General features: G+C 51.3%; 9 protein-coding genes across 9 annotated transcripts; 3 read left to right on the top strand and 6 right to left on the bottom strand.

The window, feature by feature from the left end:
* Nucleotides 1-706: 706 nt before the first annotated feature.
* On the bottom strand, nt 707-1,941 carry BDW74DRAFT_25691 (putative RAS small monomeric GTPase (Rsr1)). The gene is made up of 6 exons (XM_073732329.1): nt 1,740-1,941; nt 1,578-1,657; nt 1,504-1,526; nt 1,411-1,439; nt 1,348-1,357; nt 707-1,261 (listed from the first exon to the last, which is right to left on the bottom strand). The coding sequence occupies exons 1-6, from the start codon at nt 1,894-1,896 to the stop codon at nt 835-837; spliced, it is 726 nt and encodes a 241-aa protein (XP_073583232.1). The 5' UTR covers nt 1,897-1,941; the 3' UTR covers nt 707-834.
* Nucleotides 1,942-3,095: 1,154 nt separating this feature from the next.
* BDW74DRAFT_154010 (sterol esterase) lies at nt 3,096-5,464 on the bottom strand. The gene is made up of 4 exons (XM_073724608.1): nt 5,106-5,464; nt 3,616-5,056; nt 3,423-3,527; nt 3,096-3,362 (listed from the first exon to the last, which is right to left on the bottom strand). The coding sequence occupies exons 1-2, from the start codon at nt 5,218-5,220 to the stop codon at nt 3,774-3,776; spliced, it is 1,398 nt and encodes a 465-aa protein (XP_073583231.1). The 5' UTR covers nt 5,221-5,464; the 3' UTR covers nt 3,096-3,362; nt 3,423-3,527; nt 3,616-3,773.
* A 3-nt stretch (nt 5,465-5,467) lies between these two features.
* Nucleotides 5,468-6,325, top strand: BDW74DRAFT_154009 (PET191 family protein). Its single transcript, XM_073724607.1, has 3 exons — nt 5,468-5,537; nt 5,680-5,821; nt 5,892-6,325. The coding sequence occupies exons 1-3, from the start codon at nt 5,513-5,515 to the stop codon at nt 6,061-6,063; spliced, it is 339 nt and encodes a 112-aa protein (XP_073583230.1). The 5' UTR covers nt 5,468-5,512; the 3' UTR covers nt 6,064-6,325.
* Nucleotides 6,287-8,095, bottom strand: BDW74DRAFT_154006 (dolichyl-diphosphooligosaccharide-protein glycotransferase). Its single transcript, XM_073724606.1, has 4 exons — nt 7,857-8,095; nt 7,684-7,794; nt 6,927-7,627; nt 6,287-6,873 (listed from the first exon to the last, which is right to left on the bottom strand). The coding sequence occupies exons 1-4, from the start codon at nt 7,996-7,998 to the stop codon at nt 6,445-6,447; spliced, it is 1,383 nt and encodes a 460-aa protein (XP_073583229.1). The 5' UTR covers nt 7,999-8,095; the 3' UTR covers nt 6,287-6,444.
* A 325-nt stretch (nt 8,096-8,420) lies between these two features.
* On the top strand, nt 8,421-8,736 carry BDW74DRAFT_178607 (NADH:ubiquinone oxidoreductase subunit NDUFA3; the record flags this gene model as incomplete). Its single annotated transcript, XM_073729249.1, has 2 exons — nt 8,421-8,604; nt 8,690-8,736. 2 exons carry the CDS (start codon nt 8,421-8,423, stop codon nt 8,734-8,736), a joined length of 231 nt encoding a protein of 76 aa, XP_073583228.1.
* A 658-nt stretch (nt 8,737-9,394) lies between these two features.
* Nucleotides 9,395-10,856, bottom strand: BDW74DRAFT_168161 (uncharacterized protein; the record flags this gene model as incomplete). Its single annotated transcript, XM_073726786.1, has 2 exons — nt 9,395-10,741; nt 10,806-10,856. The coding sequence occupies 2 exons, from the start codon at nt 10,854-10,856 to the stop codon at nt 9,395-9,397; spliced, it is 1,398 nt and encodes a 465-aa protein (XP_073583227.1).
* Nucleotides 10,857-11,762: 906 nt separating this feature from the next.
* Nucleotides 11,763-13,490, bottom strand: BDW74DRAFT_25568 (putative transcription factor RfeG). The gene is made up of 3 exons (XM_073732328.1): nt 13,146-13,490; nt 13,000-13,044; nt 11,763-12,939 (listed from the first exon to the last, which is right to left on the bottom strand). Exons 1-3 carry the CDS (start codon nt 13,263-13,265, stop codon nt 12,289-12,291), a joined length of 816 nt encoding a protein of 271 aa, XP_073583226.1. The 5' UTR covers nt 13,266-13,490; the 3' UTR covers nt 11,763-12,288.
* A 3,476-nt stretch (nt 13,491-16,966) lies between these two features.
* BDW74DRAFT_25417 (DNA-directed DNA polymerase eta) lies at nt 16,967-19,259 on the top strand. Its single transcript, XM_073732325.1, has one exon. It carries the CDS (start codon nt 17,135-17,137, stop codon nt 19,148-19,150), a length of 2,016 nt encoding a protein of 671 aa, XP_073583225.1. The 5' UTR covers nt 16,967-17,134; the 3' UTR covers nt 19,151-19,259.
* Nucleotides 19,260-19,274: 15 nt separating this feature from the next.
* BDW74DRAFT_178604 (uncharacterized protein) lies at nt 19,275-21,312 on the bottom strand (the record flags this gene model as incomplete). Its single annotated transcript, XM_073729248.1, has 7 exons — nt 19,275-19,458; nt 19,541-19,870; nt 19,935-20,431; nt 20,482-20,604; nt 20,668-20,787; nt 20,861-21,068; nt 21,119-21,312. The coding sequence occupies 7 exons, from the start codon at nt 21,310-21,312 to the stop codon at nt 19,275-19,277; spliced, it is 1,656 nt and encodes a 551-aa protein (XP_073583224.1).
* Between the last annotated feature and the right edge of the window lie 81 nt (nt 21,313-21,393).

Genomic DNA, 21,393 nt, shown 5'->3' with positions numbered 1-21,393 from the left:
AGTCCCACGCAGATTTGCCAGTAGGGGGCTTGGTCAAGCCCTGGTATCCGTACCTTTGTAGTGTATTGGAGCGGCCTTTGATCCCTAGAGGCGAGGCACATCATCTCTGTCGCTGACCTGAAACTCGACATCATTCTGTTTCTTTCATCGAGGAGTAGGGCTCCTTCAACCAGGGCACCGCAACGCATGAGAGAAATGTCCGAGCTGCTATTCTCAGACACCACGGTAATCGGAACAGCATTCGAGCGTATGACAGCCAGAGCAGATGGTTTAGCCACGTAATGCAAGAAATGAGACAGCAATTCCGTACCAGACTTCTATTCATAGGCACCATTCTCCCACGGTCATCGGGAGAGTAGTCCTATCGAATCGAGGAAACTGCGGCCCGAGAAGTCGGACACTGCATCTCAAAAGTGCCTATAAATGGTTATGATGGTCGCACTCACAGACAGGATGCCACAACGTTTGGGAGTATCTTTCCTTCGCTGGGAGCTTCGAGAGGAAGTTTCCAAGCTGCAAATGGGCACGGTTTGAGGGGAAACATTAAACAAAGGCGAACTTTTCCATTCCTGAAGCATAATGTGATGAAGGGCGAGTATAAATGACAAGTATGTTATAACTCATGAGATGTATCAATAAACAGAGATCTATCGTAGGATAACGTTGACGGCGTATGATGTAACACGGTAGAAAGATAGTATGGCTGGTATCATGTCTTTGCAGGTGTCGGTATGTGTAGGTCGTTAGGATGTCATGAGGATGGATTTCGAGATAATGTGTCTAGCTGTCGTATAATGCGCGAGGCGCGAGGTGGGAAGCGCAGGAAGCCGATGCCTAGAGAATCACGCAAGGCCCCTTTCGTTTGGGCTCTCGCCGTTTCCCTCGCTTCCTCTCCTGTCGGCTGGTATTCTCGCGCTTGCGCGGGGCGAGATCATAATCTTCTGAGCTCGCCTGTGCATCTTTTCGAATAATTTGCCGACAGAGGTCGATAAAGACCTCGTTGACGTTGGCTCGTCGACGAGCCGAAGTTTCGTAATATGGAGCGCTGCCCCAGCTCTGGGAGAGAGAAAAAGCGCGAGCACGAGGTACCGCGCGATCCTCCTCCAAGTCCGATTTATTCCCCACGATAACAATGGGGACATTTTCGTCGTCCTTAATACGGACAATTTGCTCCCGTAATTCGGCTAATTCGTTTAGAGAGGACATGCTCGTGATAGAGAAAACAAGCAAGAAACCTTGACCTTGCTTCATATATAGCTCTCTGGATAAATCGTTAGCCCCCGAACACGGCAGATAACCGTCATTGAAATTCTCAAGCGACAAGCCGGAATGGAATAACGGAATTACCTCATGGCAGCTAGAGAGGTGTTAATCGGAGGGAACAACCATAGAGGGACGAGCTGAACTTACTGAACTGTTCTGTCCCTGCTGTATCAAGACTGTTGGCACCAGATGTCAGCAAAAAGCACACGCAGCACCTGTATGCGGAATTATCTAACACACATTTCTAAGATACATTGTCGGCCCTATGAGATGTCAATACCGGCGAATTGCAAGCATAAGTATGATCAACTTACGTCTACTTCAATATGTTTGCGATAAGAATCCTCAATTGTCGGGTCATAACTTTCAATCCAAACATTTTGAACAAATTGCGCTACGTATAGTAAGTACGATTTGTTCTCCAACTTTATACCACTGGGACAGTGGTAAAGGGCAAGAGTGACAGAACTACATACCAGTAAGACAACTTTTACCCACTCCACCTATGTGTAGATGAACATGATCAGTATAACTCCTGTATGTCCTCTTTTCATGGCGAGAGGCCAGCCTACCAGCACCTAGCACAACAATGTGGTATTCTCGTCTGTCGGTGACAAGAAACCAGATTAGCATTTACCGTGCATTCATATGTGACGCAGACCAAGCTGTAGGGCTAAACTCACTGCGGTCGCATTGAGACAATCAACTGTGAAACCAACAATCAAAACCGAAGCTTTCGATTGGGGTTGACCTCTTCAATGGCAAAAGTATGACAAAGTATCCCCCGAACGTGTCCGGGTTGGGGTATGTTAGGTGCGCGGCGAGCGAGAACGAATCCGCGATTCCCTTTGTGAGTTGGTGAGCCCGCGATTTCGTAGATCCGGTACAATGCGCGGTGCACGAGCAATAGACGGACTCCCTGGCGAATCGAGTGGTGGACTAAGTCTGTCGGAAATAAAGGAGCGGGGTGAGCTTAGAGAGCAAGGGTAACGACACGCGATCCGTTACATCGGTCTCGATATCAACGAATTGCCGCCCAATTGGGTGTTTCCAGGAAGGAAGGGGGTCGCTTAGAGCGGGAGACGAAGCGAGGGAGGTGGAAAGAAGAGACCGGAGAAGCGAGAGTGTGCGCAAGAGGTTCGAGAACGAAATGCAGCGGAGCGAACGAACGGACCGGTTCGAAGTCGAGAGCGAGACTGAGTGCCGGTGGGGGCAAGCAGGTAGGGCCAGGCCGACTGTAGTTTAGTCGCGGTCTGTTAGCAGAAGCTGTGGGGAGGGCGCGCAAAGGGGTTGGTTTAAAAATTCGGGCTCTGGCGGAGCACGGACGAGAAGCTGCGGAAGCTGAGCTGTTGACGCTCAAAGGATCTGGCAAGATGATGCAATACCTCTGGTGAGGTTACTGGTTTGCTTTGTATTTGCTTTTTTGCTTCGGCCTTTGTCTCTGGGTTCCTTTACTCTCGCACACTCGTAAAGAATATCCTTCGGCCGAATAATCCTGTCGATGGCGGTGAAGATTGATGAGTGATTTGGAACCGAAACTTTATAAGAGTGGATGTTGGAGACGATCCTGAACGGATAACTCGTTCCGAGGGATAAAATTTGACGATTATAGAGGAGATGGAGAGAAGGGATGAGGAGGGAGAAGAGTTGGATGCGGGGGATAGAAGTGGAAGATGGCTGATGGGAGACATCCGGCTTAGGCCACGGTCATTAAATATGCCAGGTCATATCAAACGTACCGTAGCACTCCCTCTTCTTTTCTTCTTCTTGGTCCCTGAGCAAACAAGCCAGAAGACATCATCGCTGCCAGACTGAAGGAATAGTAACATCCTCCTACACCGATTGGGAAGGATGCGACCACTACGTAAGCAGGCTGCCTGGATTGATGGGCCGTCATGGACGCCTCATTCCTCTCCAGTCTCAACTACCGTCTCATGTCGTCTTCACCACAGAATGAAACACATCCCATCTGCCAATCGTGATCTATCACCGTTCTTGACCAGCAGCAAGAGCTCCGTTCCGACACTGCAGGTATGATCGTCAGCCCAGTCCAGGAACCGACAACTCATCGCTGCCGCGGATCAGGCAAGCAACCCCCGGTAAGAATAGGCCTGCAAACATTACAAGCATGCATTATTATTGACTCTTTGCGTATATAGACCTCAGAGACCTCTACTACGTAGGCATCATCATCCACCATTAGCAGCGCACGGGCCATGCGGACCGTTCCGATAGATATGCCTCTCTTGTCACGTCCATAATCGGTACATCTACCCTTGCATTCCCGGAATTATTGCCTCGAGAAACAAGCATTGGGCTAAGTTGTGTTGATTGTCCGCACTGGAAATGAAGCGTTAACTTAGGCATAAACACGATACGTTGTACAACTGAGGTTCCAGGATCTATATACAACGAATATGCCATTCGCAGCTCAGTATCTCTCGCGCCCGACTCTGTTGTCATCGTGCAGGAACATTGTCTACCCCTTACATCTGCAGATTGGGTCGGAGTTAGGTACCATTGACATCGCCGGTTTTCTTACCACCCCGGAGTTTCTTGCTGGGGCTATACTGATCCAATGCTTCAAACACATGGCCGAAAACCAACTCGGACACATCACTCGCCCAGAGGAAGTCCAAGTGCTCGTACTTAGGAATTATCTTGGCTGTGGTCCCCCGCGGAAGCTCTTTCTGCATCACACCGATATCGACAAGACTGTCGCTGCCGCCGTACAGCAGGACAATGGGCGTCTTGATATTTTTCGTCGGGTACTTGACCGGTTTATAGAATCGCTCACTCGCCGCGATGCTGAAGGGTGCATATATCTCGTCATCATAGAACTGGAAATTCCTGTTGCGAATGATCTGGAACCAATGTACTACAGACTTGGTACTCGTGAACGAGAAGAGGTGGAGGTAACCCGCCATCTTCTGGCTACGGTTGATGTTCTTGCACTTCCAATTGAAGAGAAAGGAAAGTGATGTATCAATAATCCGCATGAATATTGGCGGGTAAAGAACAGTCTGCCACATGGTGGTCGAGCTAAGAATGCTGCGTCGACCGAAGAGCAGGAATATGAAGTTCGGCGAGGCCTTCATCAGGGAATCAACGACTGGATTGGAAATGCGGGCTGGCGACATCGCTGGCGCAAGGGCGACAAAGACGTCAATCTTCTGGTTCAATTGCGGGTGGATGGAGAGAGTCGCAAACGCTTGGGCCGTTCCTTGCGAGAATCCAATATACGACAGAGAGGGCTGCCCTGTCAATTCGAGGATATAATTAATGCTGTCGGGAATGTCGTGAAAGGCGAACTGGTCTATGGAAAAATCCCAGAACTCGGTCGACAGCGGAGAGGATCTAGTGGACTTCTTGGAGTATTTATTCCCCCGATTGTTCCCCAGCCAGACGTCGTACCCTCTTTCCACTAATTGGAAAGGAAGGCAGCGCTCCTCGTCTGTCAAGCAGACCCATACCTCACTGCACATCATTAGACCATGGTGGAGGTACACGACCTTCTTCTTGACGCTTCCCTCGCCCTGGTTCACGGTCTGATTTTCCTCGCCCTTGCGATTGGGCAGTCGATGGAGACCAAGCAGATATCCGTCTTTAGTCTGGACGATGTGCTCCTCTGCTTCGTATCCAAAAATCGAGCAAATTTCCGCGAAGTCTGAGGCGTGCGCCACAGCATTCGCACGTCGTTTCTCCCTCCCCTGTTTCTCTGGTCTCTCAGGGGTTATAACTAAGTTGAAGATGGTTTTCGACCGCTCGTAGAAAAAGTTGATGATCGGCTCGGCTGGTTTACGTTAGCGACTGTAAGATAACATATACCTGCTTCAACATACGAAGACAGAAAGTAATTATATGAATAACCCATTCTAACAACACTAAAATCAACGATCCGAACAGGGTCAGGTATTCGAACCAGAAAAGCCGCCCAATAAAAGGTACGCGGGCCATGTTGGAATATCAGTTTGAAAGTCGGCGAGTCGCTGGGATGCATAGGCTTGTCAAGAATTCATAGTCCGCAATGGTTGGGGTTTTATCTCCGCAACCCCAGAGGAGCTCGAGCCCTCATAACCGCAACCGCGACGTCATGAGCTTGAAGCCCGCCGTTTGGATTCCCATGTGATGGCGCTTACCTAATCCGGGGATCGTCCGTATTTTTTGCCCGCAAGGTCAGGTGTCTATTCCAGCGAATCACTCAATATCTCCAAGTTCAATCGCCAGGGCATTGACAATAGCGCCAAAGATGCCTAACTCATGTGCCGCTCTCCGTAAGTTCTACGTTCCGGGTTCAATATCTCATCATCGTGCTTCCTTACAAACCCGGCCGCGGAACCCAGCGGACTCCCGCGATCATACCATGCGCTCGAGATACAGAGTAACCTTTCGACTAACAAACAATACAATCCACAGGCGATGCCCTAGCCCAATGTCTCCAACAATCCGACTGCGTCATGGTTCAGCGTCACACAGCTCGCGAATGCCTCAGTGAGCCGCTTGTCAATGAATTGCCCATGAAATGCCAGCAGCTGCGGAAAGGTTTCGGTGAATGCAGGTGAGTCCCGCGCACCCCGCAACTCAACAAGGGTCTTCGTGGTATAGAGGTGACTTTAAATCGCTGTTAGGCGTGGCCTTATCGATATGCGCAAACGATTTCGAGGAAATGCGCCGCTGAATATGTCCAAGAATGACAGCGAGGGGGGGCAGCTTTATGCGGGTAAGCCGGCGTACACAACGGTTAAGGAGATCAGCGGAGATGAGGTGCAGATGGACCCAGAGAAGACAAGGGGGCTGTAGAGGGACATCCGGGGAGCAAGGGCAATGAGCTTAAGGGAGGGTACGTGTAGGTGCTGCAGCGGGTGACACGGCAGACCTCAAAACACTGCCAGTCTGTTTTACTATTGAGGATCTTGGTTCACGATATTTCTCCCCTCATGGCATGGATTGGAGTTTTTGTTTATTTGTATCATTATATGTATGTGTATATATCTCTGGTCTACTGGTACCTTTGATGGTCAATTGAAAGGCTCACCAATAGCCTACTGCGACATATCTGCCACCACTGCTTCTAGATCTTCCGGTTTCATTGACAAGTAAAATATTTTCTGTTCATACAGATATCATTTACCTAGGAAAATACATGACTTCACTCGTCCAGACATTTACCTTAGGCAAAGTCTACTGCGTCTTCTTACTCTTCGCCTTCGCCGCAGTCGTCGGCTCCGAGTAGAGCCAAACAACGACAAATGCGAGGAATCCGGCAATGACAGACCAGAGACCGGAAATCCAGACCCAGCCGCCAGTAATCTTCCAACTGCGGGGGTACTCGTTGTGCGCATAGTGGCGGACGGTAACCTCGTGCTTCTCCTCGATGTTGGTGAGGAAGGGGCGCTTGTAGTTGACGCGGAATGAGAAAATGCCGTGTTGATCGGGGACGGTGAACTGGGTGCTGAAAATGGTGCTGTTGTGGGTTGTTGCGGCAGGCGCGAGGTTGAGGCGGTGGAAGGGGGAGAGCATGGTGAATTCGAGCTGGAGGTTGTCATTGGCGGGGACTTCGAAGGGAACATAGCCGTCAAAGTTGTATTCGGAGATTTCAATGGAAAAGACCTGGGCAGAAGTTAGTGGGTGTATCAACGATAGTGGCACGGGAAACTGCGTACGGTTTCGTTCTTGATGCGGTAGATGCTAGGGTTCAGGTCCTCGGAGGTGAGGTCGTCCTTAGCAAGGTGGTGCTCGATCTTTCCGACCTTAAGTACACCGGTTTCCTTGAATGTCCATCCGGTCAATTGCTTAGCGAACTCGCGGTTGGCGGTCTCGACCTCTTCACCACCGGGTGCCTTGACAGAAGCGGAGAACCACTTGTCCTGGAGAGTCTCAACGGAGCCGAGCAGAGTGAAGCGGGCAGAGTTCCTGGCTTGCATGGCTGACGCTAGAGCCAGCTGGGAGCCAGTAGCGAAGACATCTTCAACTGCGCCGGCGTCCTCCTTGAGGTTGTAACTGTAGGCCGTGGTGGGAGCGCGCAGAATAGGCGCAAGAAGCGAGTTGTCACCGAGCGTGTGAGGGCTGGCATTGGGGACAGCAATCACACCTTCGCCCAAGAAGAAAGCCTTGTTGTCTGGTCTGACCTTGCCGGGGCGCTCGAGGAGGAGGACATCGTGCTTCTCGGAAGCAGAAAGGGTGTCGTAATTGAAGTGGTCAACCGCGATTGAAGAACGGTCGGTGGAAAGGTGGAGGTCGAACTCTAGAAGGAGGGAGCTGATAGCGCTGGGCGTAGTTGACTTTCCGGAGAGAGCGAGGAGGATGTTTCCGTCGCTATTGAGGAAGTCGATGAGGTTCTTAGGGCTTAGCGAGGGTCCGAAACCTATATCATCCGGTCAATTGCTTGTCCGCACTCAGCGCATGAAGAGCATGTCGTACCCTTTGATTTGGGAGGGAGAAGCAGGACATGGTCGTAGGCCCTCTCTCCGAGCTCGAACAAGGAAAGCTGCTCACTCTTGGGTGATTCGAAGATGAGGTTATATCCGCGAGCTGCCAGTCACGCCGATTAGCATTGAGCATGACAACTCTAGAGAGTTCTTCCAACTCCATACCTTTCAGGTCGCCCCAGAGCGTAGAGTATAATCCCTTCTCTGCAGTATCTTCCAAAACCACAAGCAATCGGTTCCCCGAACTGCTCAATGCATTGACAGCGGCCAAGAAGCCGAACAACAAGAGGGACGGAGACCACCGCATCGTCGTCAAAGGTCTTCCGCACAGCGGAATAATCAAAGCGACCGAGAAAATAAAGCAACCGAGGAAACGAACGAAAGCAACGCAACCGGTGTTGTCGAAGAGAGCAATTGTATAGTCTACGTAAGTCCAGCTCGAATGGGCGACGTGTTTGGACCGAGCGCCAAGACCTCACACATCCACCTCCACTGTCAGTGCAGTGCCGCCTTTGCAGCTAAACTTCGGTCCGGCTTGTCGTCACTTCCAACCTCCATCCGTCCCTCCAATAACCAACGTGCGCAATATAGCTCCCAGGGTTGCTCTCCCGTAAGGCTCTACCAAATCCCTATCATCCAGCTCTCTCAATTGACTCTGTTCCGGCAGATAGCGCACCCCGCACCACCAGACAGCCCCGAATATCCGCAAATTCTTCGACCGTCGCAACGATGTCTACCCCCCAGTTCTGGTCCACCCCCCTCCGCTACCTGCGCTGGGCCTCACACGAGAAGCCCGCCATCTTCTACTCCCTCGTCATTGGCGCCACCGGCCCCGTCATGCTCGTTTCCCTGCCCCCGATCCGACGATTCTTCGGCGACGTTGACCCCGAGCCCATCCCTCTGACATATCCCAGTAAGTTGCGCATCCGGATTGGAGTCCCCGGGCCGCAGTTACTGGAAGTGCCTTCCGCTGACCATTTGCTTCCTCACTGCAACAGTTCCTCAGGGTCCCCGGGTCATTCCGCAAGGCTACGATGACGAATAGATTCGCAATTACCGCGGGTGACGGATGAAGACGAAAGATGTTTGTCGAACTGGGCTTGATATCACTATATTTACTATTGTTTAGCTGGGGAATTTGAGCATGGTTATTTCGGAACCACCACATACGCACTCGCACGCACACTCGGGCTGTTTGATAGAGCTTAGCTGAGACGAGTTGAAAGCACGGCTGGCCGCATGGCGGGGTCCTCCCCTACCTGAGAGAATTGGGAAGTTCGCATACTTTAACCGGGTATTCCAGCGACGTTTCCGCTCTCTGGCCCTGGGATTCGCATTGTATTGTACATGGAAAAGAGTCATAGAACAGGTCGACAATACCAGGTTCCTGCACCATTCTCTTGTTCCCGGGCTGACCTACGTACTGGAACTACTCTATTCTCCGACGGTAGAATGCAACAGGTGGTGGGCGCCGGTGCATGGGCGCGAGTTGTTGTACTACGCTGGTATTGCATTGGTCCAGCAACAAGAACAGGACATAGATTGACATCACACATGAATCGTCGCTTGAGCCCTCTAGTGAACGCCACCCGAATACAGAGCACGAGGTGAAGAACGCTTAGAAACCATAACCAGACCCCATACATACTTCGTTAAAACAAAAGACATGAGCCGAACCCATTCCTCAACTCCTCAATGCAGGTTCAAAGAAACGCCATGCTTCCATCACTGCCATTGTGCACGTAGCCATCGTTACCAGTCAGAAGAGGGACATCAAGTATATCCATGTTATCCCCTATATCGGCGTTGCCGTCGAATTGCGCCTGCGCCTGTGCCTGGTAGAAGTCGTTAGTGTTGGTGATGCCGGAAATCGACGGTATGGCGCCTCCATTGTCGTTGTTGGGTATGGATGGAGATGAAAACCCCGCTGGACTACCCCATAGTAGAGCAGGATCTGCGAACTGCTGATCGAAGGCGTTGTATCCGAAGACATTAGCGCTGTTAGTCTGCAGTCGGGGGTCGAGCGGGTAATCATTGATGTTGTTGTCGAAACCCATCATGACGTTGGTACTGCCCATGATAGCCGCAGCTCCTACAGCGGGAAATGTTTGGTGAACGTTGCTGTTGTTGGGGAAATCTGACATGCTAAATGTCATTTCGGCCGGCGGCATCTCTTCCCCGCTGACTCTGCAACAGGTAAGGTAAGGGAGCTCTCCCAGAATATCGGGATTGTACTTGGCTTGGCTAATAAGCAGGTCCGAAACTAGGCACGTCATGCCCTTCTTTAGCTCGGTGAGGACTTTCTCAAGCTCTTTCAAACCCTTGGTGCTGCCGGCACTGGCTCTGGGTGACGAAGGAAACTGAGAGATGTCCCGGTCGACCTTGGTCAAGTAAGCATCGCCGCCTGCCGCAACGGCGCGGTAGAATGCCGCTCCTCCATCTGGGGCATGGCGGTTGCGACCCTCCGCAAAGGACTCGCAAAGCCACTGCTGGTAGAAACTCAAAGCCATCCAACCAAAGATGTTGCTTGTTTCTCGGTATTGAGGGTTATCTGAGCGTGGGCGGGGGAGGCGATTTGTGATTCGCATCTCGATGATCTTCTTGATTCCGTTCAGGTCATGGAGCTTTTCAGTGCATAACGTGCGAATACTTCTGGGCAGTGATTCGCGATCCCTTTCTTGGAGAAGACCCCATTTACCTAACAAATGCACCATAGACTCATGAAAGATAGGCCCCGATTGCATGCGGACTGCAAGCTTGACCCAGGAGATTGGGTCCTGAGCAATGAGCCGGTAGAGCTGCTGGTCGAGACCGAGGAGGACTGTGTTGATGATGGGGGAGACGACACCAGAGGACTGCAGCTCTTCCGCCAAGTCAATCAGGGCCTGACAGTTCTCCAGTATTGAGTCGAAGCCATTGTTGTCAAGAATTGGGGGGATATCGTAGAAGATTTTGAAGAGGTTGGACCAGACAACGCGGGTTTTCTCCGGCCATATGGGAAAGGAGCACAAGCTGGTCTCGCCAATGGCACACTGGGAGTCAATGTAGTCCTTGTGAAGGCCTTTGGTTAGCACAATATCTCCTAGCCCTGGTTCGTTGAATCTCGGCACTTACCTGTATCTCCAACATCCCGTACTTGTGGGCAGATGAGCCGACTAAATTCATGCTAACACAGGCCGGAGATGTGCTGTGCTGGTTCTCTTGCCCGTTTCTCTGAAGAAGGAGTCTCAAGATTAGTGAACGTTCTGCAAGTACAGAAGATTGAAGATGGTAGATATCTGGTAGCACAGCTATCTTGACGTCAGCATCAGTAAGCTCGGGGAAAGTCCCTGGAGCCATCTCAAAGCGCCCTGAACGTAGGCCCAGCTGATATTAGGCCGGAGCACAGGAGGTTGTAAAGAGCAAAGATGCAAATCCAAGACATCAGTAGAAACAACGCTAATCGATCTTCGAGGAGAACAAAAGAGTGACAGTGACGGCATGCGGGCGCAGGAAGTAAACTAGATGAGTGAAAATTAAACAAAGGAAGGAGAGACATGGTGTTGTGTTGAATTCACTGAGGCTTGACATTGGACGAGATCCACCTTGTGAGAGAATTACGCCCAGGCAAGCAGGAATAGATATTCCCATTAGGAAGAGCTGTGAGATAAGGGTAGAAAGGTAGAGCTCACCCTAACTGACCACAGGGAAGATGCTGGCACATTGATACCAATTCTGGTCTTGAAGATAGTGACGAGTGCACTCGTGCAGGGTATAAGGAGCCTAACGGGGATAGCGAAGGCTCAAGGAAGTGCAGAGGAAAGTTAATCTTCATGATGTGGCTCAGAGGATTTGAAGGAGAGACAGGTTGGGTCTGAATGAGCCCGTAAGCAGATCTTCAATTAAGTTTGAAACATCAACATCACAAGGTTTGACAGAGAAAACGCCATATATGCTCATATCTACATCACTGTATATCAACACCCACACTGCCCGGGTATATTGCAACCTCTCAGGCTAAACATGTCGTGACAACAAAACGCCCCTCATAACATATTAGGAGGCACCAGATGAATCAGGCAACAACCGCTGAAAGTACATCCTGAGAAAAACCAAAATGGAGCGGAGCATTCGCCGAGAAGACAAGATATGAAAGACATCAGGCGGCCGTGAACATTACAATGAACCAGCCAAACAGCCACCTTTTCATAAGCATCACGGATAATTGGTGGATCTTTACAATAGAGCGCCAGTGTGGTCTTCCATGAAAGCGATCAAGGTACACATCCTGCGGAGCCAGCCGACGCCTATGGATAGACGCTCGGCAAAACAATCAACGACGCTCACAACGTCCAGGTGAAAAGAGCAAGATCTGGTATTCTAAGGTTCGCTTCCCTAAGGCTGCAATCGGTCTCGAAAACAATGATTCAAGCACACTTTTCCGGTATGATATTCCTGTAGGCATAAAAAGAGATCCGTGGAGGCTCCAGGGTATGAGCGGCAGAGGAAAAAAATCTCATGACGTAAAATTCATTAATCCCGCGGCATTTTCCATTCGGGAAACACAGGCATCGACATAAGACACCCGTGTTGCAGGGAGCGGTGAAATCATTCTTCATCACCGCGTTCGGCGGGGAGCCTCTCTTTCTCTTGCTGGCTGCGGCCTACTGCGGTCATAAGTGGACTCCGGAGTGTATCTGGGCTCCATTCCTATCCTTGGGTCGGGGGCAGTGGTAGCGGGATAGGCCATTCCAGTGGTAACAGGAGAATAATCAGCATCGGCATCATATCCAGGACCGGGATACCGAGGGGCGTTGTTTCGCCCGTTCTCGAAACCATAGCCAGAGCTGGCGTAAGTATATGAAGGGTGGACCTCAGAAGTTACCGGAGGTTGGTTTGGCGCACTGTAGGGAATGTGTTGAGGAGGGTACGGGGCCTGACCAGCTCCAAAGCCCGAGTGGTTCGAAGGATATGAAGGAGCATTTGAGTACGACGGACTTGAGGTTGCCGGGTAGCCAGACTGGTGATATTGTTCCGAATATTGCTGTGGTGGTGCAGCATAGGTTGTGGGAGGAGAAGGGCCTTGACCATGGGACATTTCAGGGTGCATGGAACTTGACATGGTGGTTGAGTATGTGGGTGTGGCCCGGCTAGGCTGGGAGTAACTGTAGTCCTGAATGTAACTACCCCGCGGGTAGCCTTGGTCAGCGCGACTCCTCACGTCCGCTTCCCATCGAGCGGAGTCGGCTTTGAGATCAGCAATCATTTCCTGAAGGACAAAGACATTAGTTCGCCTTTCCCAAAGATCAACATCGGGAAAAGAGCATACTGATGTGAGGTTTCGATATGCGCGGATGAAGAAGCCTCCGCGACCCTATTCATAAGTCAGTAACAAAAACCCGGATGTTTGGCTCATCGAGACCAGCTGCTTTGGCACTTTGTACGCGGTCGCTTCAAAAGATCAGGGAGACGGACATTGTGGTTTCCAGGTCTTACTAGAGCATCATTTCCAAGGTAGCGGCAGATGTCGGCCTGAATTACTTCGCGGCTAATACCATCTCCGGGGATGAAGTATTCATTCTGACGGCTAGTCATCTTGTCCAGGGAAGAATATCCGGTGTTTATTTAGACAGAGCGGGAAGATCCAAATGGCCACAGGGAGTCCAGGGGAATAGAAGCCGGGAAGTCCAGGTAATGTGGTGACAAGCGATAGCAATTTCTGGATGTTCTTCAAGAACAAGACAGGCAATTATGAGGCTGGAGCTCCAAGGCTGGTATGTATAGCAGCAAATCTGAATTTGATTTGACAAGCTTTTCCAAGTGGATAGAGGCGTGAGATGATAGGTTCCAGATGGAGTTTATGGCTTTCCAAGCGATAACGAAAAGAAAGAAATTCCGGTGTATGAATTCTTTGTCCTGTCAGGCAGTAAAGTGAGGATCCTCGGGAGTTCCAGTAGGGGAGTTGATGCAGAGAGTCGAAGCCACGAGACAGGTTAACGAGGTGGGCGGAAGATGACTAGGAGAGGGGTTAAGGGGATTCCAGGTTTCAAGGCCGTGGTCGTATTCCAGCGATGTTTTTGTACAAATGATGCAAACTGGGAGCCGGTGATAGCAACCAGAGCAAGGACTTGAGGGAGAATAGAGGAGGGAAAAAGGGAGATGAGAAGGTTTGGAGGAAAAGACGCGAGACAGCGAGATAAGAAGGGAGCGCTGAAGAAGAGCGAGGCTGCGAGGGGGCGAGTGAGTGTGTGGTGTGGGTTTGAACTTTGCGCCCTGTGCTCGGATTGATTGGGCTGCTGCTGGGCGGCTGGGCCGACTCCTCCGTAGGTTGGGCTGCTTCTTGAGTCCTGGCTGGTGCCACGAAAGATGACCCACCCCACCGCAACGGCAGCAAAGACAACGCCAGATTCTGCATGCACGGCCAGACAAATAAGGCTTAGGCGCTTGGCCGTCGAAGCCTGTCAACGTTGATGGGCCATCATCATGGTCCACGACTTGCAAGCTGCTCCAGCGCCTGTGTCGCGGTGCTGCCTCTTCCCGCCTGCTGGTCCTTATTATTGGACGAGACCCAGCCTGGAAGATCAGCAGAGTATCACCCAGACTACCTCTCCGAATTATCCGTACTATAACTGACTATCCAGAGGACGATAGACTCGGTCTGGAACTGAGTATGAAGGCAGCGTGAAAAGCAAAGAGGGAGTGGACCACAGGCACAAAAGACAGCTTCTTTTTTCCATACCGATATTTATCCCCGGTCAACGCTTGACGCTGGCCGACAGGTTCTCGCGCTGGCAGCAGTCTACCTCGCCTATTATTATTCGATGACTATCCTTGCCTCACTTGGTACCACAGACAAGGCTCCCTCAGAAGCGCCTTCTGCCTCCGACCAAGAGTTCTGTGGCGGGGATGCGACGTGAAGATTCCGAGAGCAAACCGATTATGAGCGCTCGTCTTTTCTTCTCTTGACGCTTCATCATATCACAAAGAATGCACCCCAGAGGCAAGCTGCTGCGGCTAACATCCCCGGTTATTCGAGGTACCATATGTGGATTACGTGATATACAGTGTAACCTCAGATGACTGTCTCGTTCTTGCGGAAGGATTGTTGCCCCCTCAAGCGAGACGCACTCCTGGAACTGCACAGAGCCAGTCAATCATGCATTTCGAAGGCGTTCCTATCGCTGACTGGACGGTTCTGTCGCCCTCATTGATGCTGCGCGATAATGATTTCTGAATCTGGCCAGTGACGCACTGTAGTAAAATCGTTGGGCAGCCATGCGTGGCGCTGCACTCCCAAGACGTCAGATGGAGTTTCCTCCAATTTATTGAGGTTTTCTGCTTCGTTGCAGATGCTTCCATACTCGGCTTCGTCAAAGGTCATCGTCCAATAATCATGGCGCCATCGTTTATAGATTTCAATGCGGTCGCGAACCAAGGCTCCATTGCGTCCGGGCCGTCCATACCCTTGGGCCCTTAGTCCTTGTATGGGGGGTTGGGACCTGGTTGCCCAATCAATCTTTAACCAGGTTAATCGTTGATTGGGTTTCGATTCTCACCTAACGCTGGCCCTGCATTGGTGATGGTTCTCTGATGTTGGAACTTGGGACAGGGTCGCCTTCCAGCGTGCAGCCTACCGCATCTCGGGAAAGAGCTTGACTGGGTCCACGCCTTTGAGACAATGAATTGTTCGACCAGCCTGTTTGCGAGCCTCTGAGCGGTATTGCGGATGACCTCACTCTCCACGCATCATCCTTCCCGCTGGTCCATCGCAATATCAATAATATCTCCATCCTGGGATCACATGTTACGGTAAACAGGTCACACCCTGTTCGACCAGCCCACACCATTCGAATATCATTAAAGCAGGTGGCTCCCGTGCGCATGGCTCACCCCCTATTCCTGGTGGTGTTTCGAGTGCTTGAGGCCCAAGCGTGAAGCCAGCTGCTGCATCCCAATACATATAACGCCTCCTTCCAATTTCATCCTATTTCCTTGCGTCGGACATATTGTCCACTGGTCTATCACAGCAAACGCTATCCGACATGGCTCGCTCGCTTCGTTGTTTCGAATCAAAGCGTTCGCACCATGGTCACGTTGAATATCGCATGAGAGATCTTTCGGTGCTGTCGAGCTTTGATACGACTGTTGCTACCGCCCGAGTCGTGGCTTCTATTGTCGACCGAGCTCGATCCTCCAGAGAAGTGTTGGAGACGCGGAGTGTGTGAGCAAACGTTCTGAGAGAAGAGATGGACTGTATCCAACGGCTGTCGACGGAACTGGGAACTATCTGAATACGCGGCGGGCCACTCTCACATTCAAGAAGCTCATATCTCTGGGCTCACTGGGCCTTGGTATACCAGGATGAAGAGACATTCATCCTCAACTATCTCGGGAAGTCAGCAGGGATCACTCCGTGTCTTCCATGGCGTAAGCAGAAGCATCGAAGCAAAGGATATACATGATCAGCGGCCTTCCAATTCTCGAGCGTGTCGGTATCAACTGCTTGGCTGCATCAGCAATACATATCGCTAAGTGGAAGGACTAAACTTATCTGGTAGACCGTAGGTTAGGCGCGAACGGATGAAGTGACTGAGCTTTCCTCGAAAGCGCATTCCACGAATGAGTCGAAAGAGCCAGTAAACTTGCCTCATCTGTGGTCTAGCAGTATAGGTATGGACTTATAGCATTTTCCCGCTGGGGTACGACACAGATGAGGAAGGTGCGGTGGAAAGTTCCTGCATCGCACTTTCCTTACTTAGTAGGCTACGTATAGGGAAGGTGCAAGCTACCGGCCACCCAGAATAAGAAGGAGCTACCGGTATTGCCGTGGCCGCTCATGCCCTCTGAAGGAGATCTCTGCATATGAATGGTACTATATATTAACACACCTTGGATGAGAAACTTGCCCAGGGTCTAAACCGAGTTCTAGGTGTATCATTGTCATCTCTGGAGTCTGAGAAATTATTGTGAATCTGTTGTTTTCAGAGTAGAATTTGGAACTACGGGTGTAGTAGTAGTATCTGTTGGTATATAAGGACAGGCTTAATAGCCAATTGATTTTTATGGCCCAGCGGTATAATGCGCTGACAGTATCAAGTAAGGACGAAATATATATTTCTGCCGCGACACGGGTTCGAGCAACAAACGGCACGATAAACTGATCAAAAAGAAATCCTTTCGTCTCAACAGGAGCATTTATAGGCTACAGAGAGCCTCCTCGAGAATTATCGAAGTATATGGCGTCTCATAGGCAAATCAACCCCTGGCGGGAAATGAAGCTAACCTAAATAGGTCATCCGAGCATCTGGAACCGAAGGTCCGCAACGACAAGCAATATCAGACCAGAGGCTTGGAATTTTCAGAGATCTACGAATACAATGAGATCTAACATCTCTTACGCCCGAAGCCCCATTTACCAATCAGCATAGTCTGCTCGACATGGGTATCTTATCGCCGCGACGAAAATGCCTCGCTCCTCCGCAGAACCCTCTCCGCCGCCATTCCCCTTCTCCAACGACTCCGTAAAGCACGCTCAATCCCGCTACACGTTCCGACACTTCCACCTGCTTCGAACAGCCTCTCCAGCCTCTCCTCTCCGTGTAATCGTCCACATCGACCTCGATGCCTTCTACGCACAATGCGAGATGGTGCGGCTGGGAACGCCGCGCGAGACGCCGCTCGCCGTGCAGCAGTGGGACTCGTTGATTGCGATCAACTACCCGGCGCGCGAGTTCGGGATCACACGCATGATTGGCGCGAGAGAGGCGAAGGCCAAGTGCGCGGATATTGTGCTGCAGCATGTCGCGACGTTCCGCGAGGGCGAGGGCGGCAAGTGGGCGTACCGGCAAGATGCGTGGAAGAATATCGGGACCGACAAGGTCTGTCTTGATCCGTACCGCGCGGAGTCGAGGAAGATCTTAAGGACGATCAAGACGGAACTGGCCAGATGGTATACGGATTTGAATGGAAATTTGTCGGGATTGGGATTGGGCAGTCAGGGCAAGATACAGGAAGCGTTCGTTGAGAAAGCGAGTGTCGATGAGGTCTTTATTGACCTTTCGACCCTGGTCTATGGTGTTTTGCTCCGGCGATATCCTGAGTTACGGGAGAAGCCGCACGGTGATGATAAGGTTGCACCGCTGCCTTGCCCGCCGACAACTGCGCTTGACTGGAACGCAGAGGATTGTCTGGTTGACCTGGACGCGAACGAGACCGAAGTTGACAATCCAGACTGGGACGATATCGCCATGCTCATCGGCGCTGAAATTGTTCGATCCGCTAGAAAAGCCGTCTGGGACGCTCTCAGTTACACCTGCTCGGCCGGAGTCGCCAAAAATAAAATGATGGCGAAGCTAGGCAGCGCGACAAACAAGCCTAACAAGCAAACTATCGTCCGCAACCGTGCGATCCAGAATTTCGTCGGCAGCTTTAAGTTCACCAAAATCCGCATGCTCGGCGGTAAACTAGGCGACCAGGTCACTGCATTGTTTGGAACAGAGCAAGTCAGCGACCTACTAAACGTGCCTCTCGAGCAATTTCGCGCCAAGTTGAACGACGACACGGCAATATGGCTGTACGGGATCATCCGTGGTGAAGATAAGAGCGAAGTCAATCCCAGAACACAAATCAAGTCCATGCTCTCTGCGAAGTCGTTCAGACCGAGTATCAACACCTTCAACCAAGCAGATAAATGGCTGCGTATTTTTGCGGCAGATATATACGGCCGCCTTGTCGAAGAAGGTGTTCTCGAGCACAAGCGCCGCCCTAAAACAGCTGCATTGCACCATAGACAAGGCGCTCAGGTTAAATCCCGACAGTTGCCTATTCCGGGCTCAGCTACTATCGACGAAGACCTGCTTTTTGAATTGGGGAAGACGCTGCTCAGACAAATCGCTGCTGATGGAGCGGCTTGGCCATGTGCGAATATCTCGCTGAGTGTTGGTGGCTTTGAAGAAGGGGTGTCTCAGAACCGGGCAATTGACGGCTTTCTGTTACGCGGTGAGCAGGCGAAAAATGCTTCGTCTTTGCCTTCGAGTCGGATTCACGCCATGGATGAGCCCTCGCTGGAGCAGCAATCTATCGAGAAGCGGAGAAAGACCGAAGATAACGGGCTGAGACGGTTCTTCAACAAGCCGACTCAGTCGAGCGGGGAAATGGACCAGGTAGACGATGCACCGGAGACCAATGTCCACGATGCACAGATACCTGATAACATTTCGCCCATGGCCGATGAAGTAGAGGGGGTGTCCTCCAACGTCTTTAACTGCCCGCGTTGTGGAAGAAGCGTTCCGACCGATGAAGAAGATGAACACAATGACTGGCACTTTGCGAAAGACCTCGAGTTGGAAGAAAGACAAGCCGCCAGAAGCTCCCAAGCAGCTCAGTTGCCCACCAGAACGACCCCGAATTCTCGGAAACCTTCTCGCGGTGGGCGCGGAGGAAAATCAGAGAAGGGACAGACACGGCTTACGTTCGGATGAATGCTCCTTAGCGTGTACGACGGCATCATAAAGTGATTATCTTGATTATCGCAGTCTTTATGGACATGCTCTATATGCTGCATTATAGCCTGCCTAGTCCAACCAACTATGCTGCAAGGAGAAATTAGTGCAGCAATCCATCATCTTTGACCTGCTGGACGTATTTCCAGTACCGCCCAACACTCGCCTTCCGCAACTGCCGACCCCATTTCACGAAGATGAAAAATACAGACGTCTGGGCAAGCCCAGCAAAGGCTGCTATGAGGAAGGCGTTCTGGTACCCTATATTCTCTACCCAAGGTGTAATGCTATGGGGAGTCAGCGCCAAACCGAACAACAAGCTATTTTACGTGAAGACTGAAAAGAGAGCGGACGGATTTGCAAACATACCCATAGCTCACCGCAAAACTCATTGTGTTCCTGATCAGAATGACGGTGACGATTGCGTCCGCGCCGAGGTCCTTGTAGCAGTCGATACAGTAACTGATCGGCAATCCGCATCCAGCTGTCATCGCCGCAGCTAGGGCACCCATTGCAAAGACCGGACCGAACCAGTGTACCTCATGCGCGGCACCTACGCCCCAAAGGAGCAGTGCGCCGGGCAGAACGATCAGCAGTGCAGCGTAGAGCCAGAGACGCTGCTCGGGCTCCATGATTCCGTTGTTTCGGCGTGCTTGCCAAAGGATGAATTTATCGCCAACCGGGCCTGCGTAAATAGACCTATACGATTAGCATCGATGGGTTAGCAGTGTCCTGCGGGGTGTATTAAGTTAGGTTTACATACCCGATGACCACACCAATCAGGCATGAAACGTACGAGAGACCGACGATACTAGCAGAGAAGTTATATGGCGCGCTTGACAGGATCAGCGACGCGGTGCCGTTTAGCACATTGAAGAAGCAGACCGTGGCCCCGTACATGAAGCCCGAGAACACGACAATGGGGAAGGAGAAGTAGATCAGGGGTCGGAGCACCATATTCGTCACGGGGACTTTGCTTTGCAGGTCTTCGCGCTGGACAAGCTTCATCTTCTGGAGGAAGGTCTTCTTGGATAGTGTTTCTATCTCACCCCGGGCTGTATCTATGCCTTGCGTTTGTGGTTGGGAGTTCTTCTCCACATCCGCGGTCGATGATGGGTCATTGAGAGATGGCGTACTGGACGTGTTGTTGCTAGGGCTGGGAGGAGTTGCTGTGGTGGTGGCTACGCGGTGGAAGTTTGTCTCCTCCATGAAGAATAGAAGGATGATGAATGCGGCGCCGCAGAAGATAGCGCACCAATGCTGTTCAGCACGTCAGTGTGATGATGCCACTGAATCGGTTGTTGACATACGAGAACCCACTCCCATCTCTGGCCATCATTGATGAAGCCCGCGATGACAGGTGCGAGGAAGTTGCTGCCAACTAGGAAGAGGGCGTAGAGTCCGACATATGTACCTCGTTCATGAGTGAAGTACTATAAAGCCGTTCTTATTCAGACTTGACCGACGCCTTCATGTTCTTGTCTGTCATGACTTACCACATCAGCAATGGAGACCTCGCATAAAGACTCGATAGGAGCGCCAATTAGACCCTGGACGACTTTGTTCGCAATCCACTGGCCGTTGGTCGTCGCATACGGTGCCCATAGCATCGTACCCTGTCGCCTCATGGTTAACCATTGCGAGATCTTGAGAGCGACAACGGACGCAGCTCCAAGGGCAACAACGTACCATACTTCCCAACAACGAGAGCAGGTATACCGGACGTTTGCCAAATTTCTGGGCCAGAGGCTGCCAGATCAGACAGCCCCAGCCGAACGCGAGAAACATGTAGCCGGTCCCAGAGTTCAAATCGGCAACTGTTAGGTCTGTGGCGTCTGAAATGGGCACTAGAACCGAGTATATCGCGGCAGAGGCGATGCCGACTGCTTGACAGTAACTGAGAGGAGTTAACTTAGGTTATCCCGAGGGTAGGCATGGATGTATTACACGCAGATGCAGCTGAGAAAGAGGAGCTTTCTCCTAGGGCTCCAGTTCAAGGGGTCATCAGGGTCGTTGGAGGGCGTGGGGATGAGCACCACATCACGGCTCGCGCCTCTAGCGTGACGGGAAGATATCGTACTGTCGAGGTCTACCAGATGGACGGTCCCTGGTATAAAATCAGAGGATGATGGCGACGACATTCCGAGACACAACCAGTTGCAGATCAGAACGATGAGAACGTCCTTGGAGTAATGAAATGGAGGGTGCAACGAGTGGGAAAC

This window comes from Aspergillus multicolor, assembly GCF_047715735.1.
Source record: "Aspergillus multicolor strain CBS 133.54 unplaced genomic scaffold BDW74scaffold_14, whole genome shotgun sequence".
In the NCBI taxonomy this organism is placed as follows: Eukaryota; Fungi; Ascomycota; class Eurotiomycetes; order Eurotiales; family Aspergillaceae; genus Aspergillus; species Aspergillus multicolor.
Note: the sequence above shows the minus strand (reverse complement) of the source record. Positions and strands in the feature narration are given on the sequence as shown.

Excerpts from the sequence above, each read along its gene's own strand:
- BDW74DRAFT_154009 (XM_073724607.1), top strand. The coding sequence starts at position 5,513 with ATGCCTAACTCATGTGCCGCTCTCC. Across the intron at positions 5,538-5,679 it reads TAACTCATGTGCCGCTCTCC|GCGATGCCCTAGCCCAATGT; the intron begins GTAAGTTCTACG and ends TACAATCCACAG. Across the intron at positions 5,822-5,891 it reads AAAGGTTTCGGTGAATGCAG|GCGTGGCCTTATCGATATGC; the intron begins GTGAGTCCCGCG and ends AATCGCTGTTAG.
- BDW74DRAFT_25691 (XM_073732329.1), bottom strand. The coding sequence starts at position 1,896 with ATGCTAATCTGGTTTCTTGTCACCGACAGACGAGAATACCACATTGTT. Across the intron at positions 1,658-1,739 it reads GGGTAAAAGTTGTCTTACTG|CGCAATTTGTTCAAAATGTT; the intron begins GTATGTAGTTCT and ends TACTATACGTAG. Across the intron at positions 1,440-1,503 it reads CGACAATGTATCTTAGAAAT|TCTTGATACAGCAGGGACAG; the intron begins GTGTGTTAGATA and ends TGGTGCCAACAG.
- BDW74DRAFT_25417 (XM_073732325.1), top strand. The coding sequence starts at position 17,135 with ATGCCTCGCTCCTCCGCAGAACCCTCTCCGCCGCCATTCCCCTTCTCC.
- BDW74DRAFT_154006 (XM_073724606.1), bottom strand. The coding sequence starts at position 7,998 with ATGCGGTGGTCTCCGTCCCTCTTGTTGTTCGGCTTCTTGGCCGCTGTC. Across the intron at positions 7,628-7,683 it reads TCTCCCTCCCAAATCAAAGG|GTTTCGGACCCTCGCTAAGC; the intron begins GTACGACATGCT and ends CGGATGATATAG. Across the intron at positions 6,874-6,926 it reads ACCGCATCAAGAACGAAACC|GTCTTTTCCATTGAAATCTC; the intron begins GTACGCAGTTTC and ends ACTTCTGCCCAG.
- BDW74DRAFT_25568 (XM_073732328.1), bottom strand. The coding sequence starts at position 13,265 with ATGACTAGCCGTCAGAATGAATACTTCATCCCCGGAGATGGTATTAGC. Across the intron at positions 13,045-13,145 it reads TAAGACCTGGAAACCACAAT|GGTCGCGGAGGCTTCTTCAT; the intron begins GTCCGTCTCCCT and ends ACTTATGAATAG. Across the intron at positions 12,940-12,999 it reads CATATCGAAACCTCACATCA|GAAATGATTGCTGATCTCAA; the intron begins GTATGCTCTTTT and ends TTTGTCCTTCAG.
- BDW74DRAFT_154010 (XM_073724608.1), bottom strand. The coding sequence starts at position 5,220 with ATGGCCCGCGTACCTTTTATTGGGCGGCTTTTCTGGTTCGAATACCTG. Across the intron at positions 5,057-5,105 it reads TATAATTACTTTCTGTCTTC|CCGAGCCGATCATCAACTTT; the intron begins GTATGTTGAAGC and ends AACGTAAACCAG.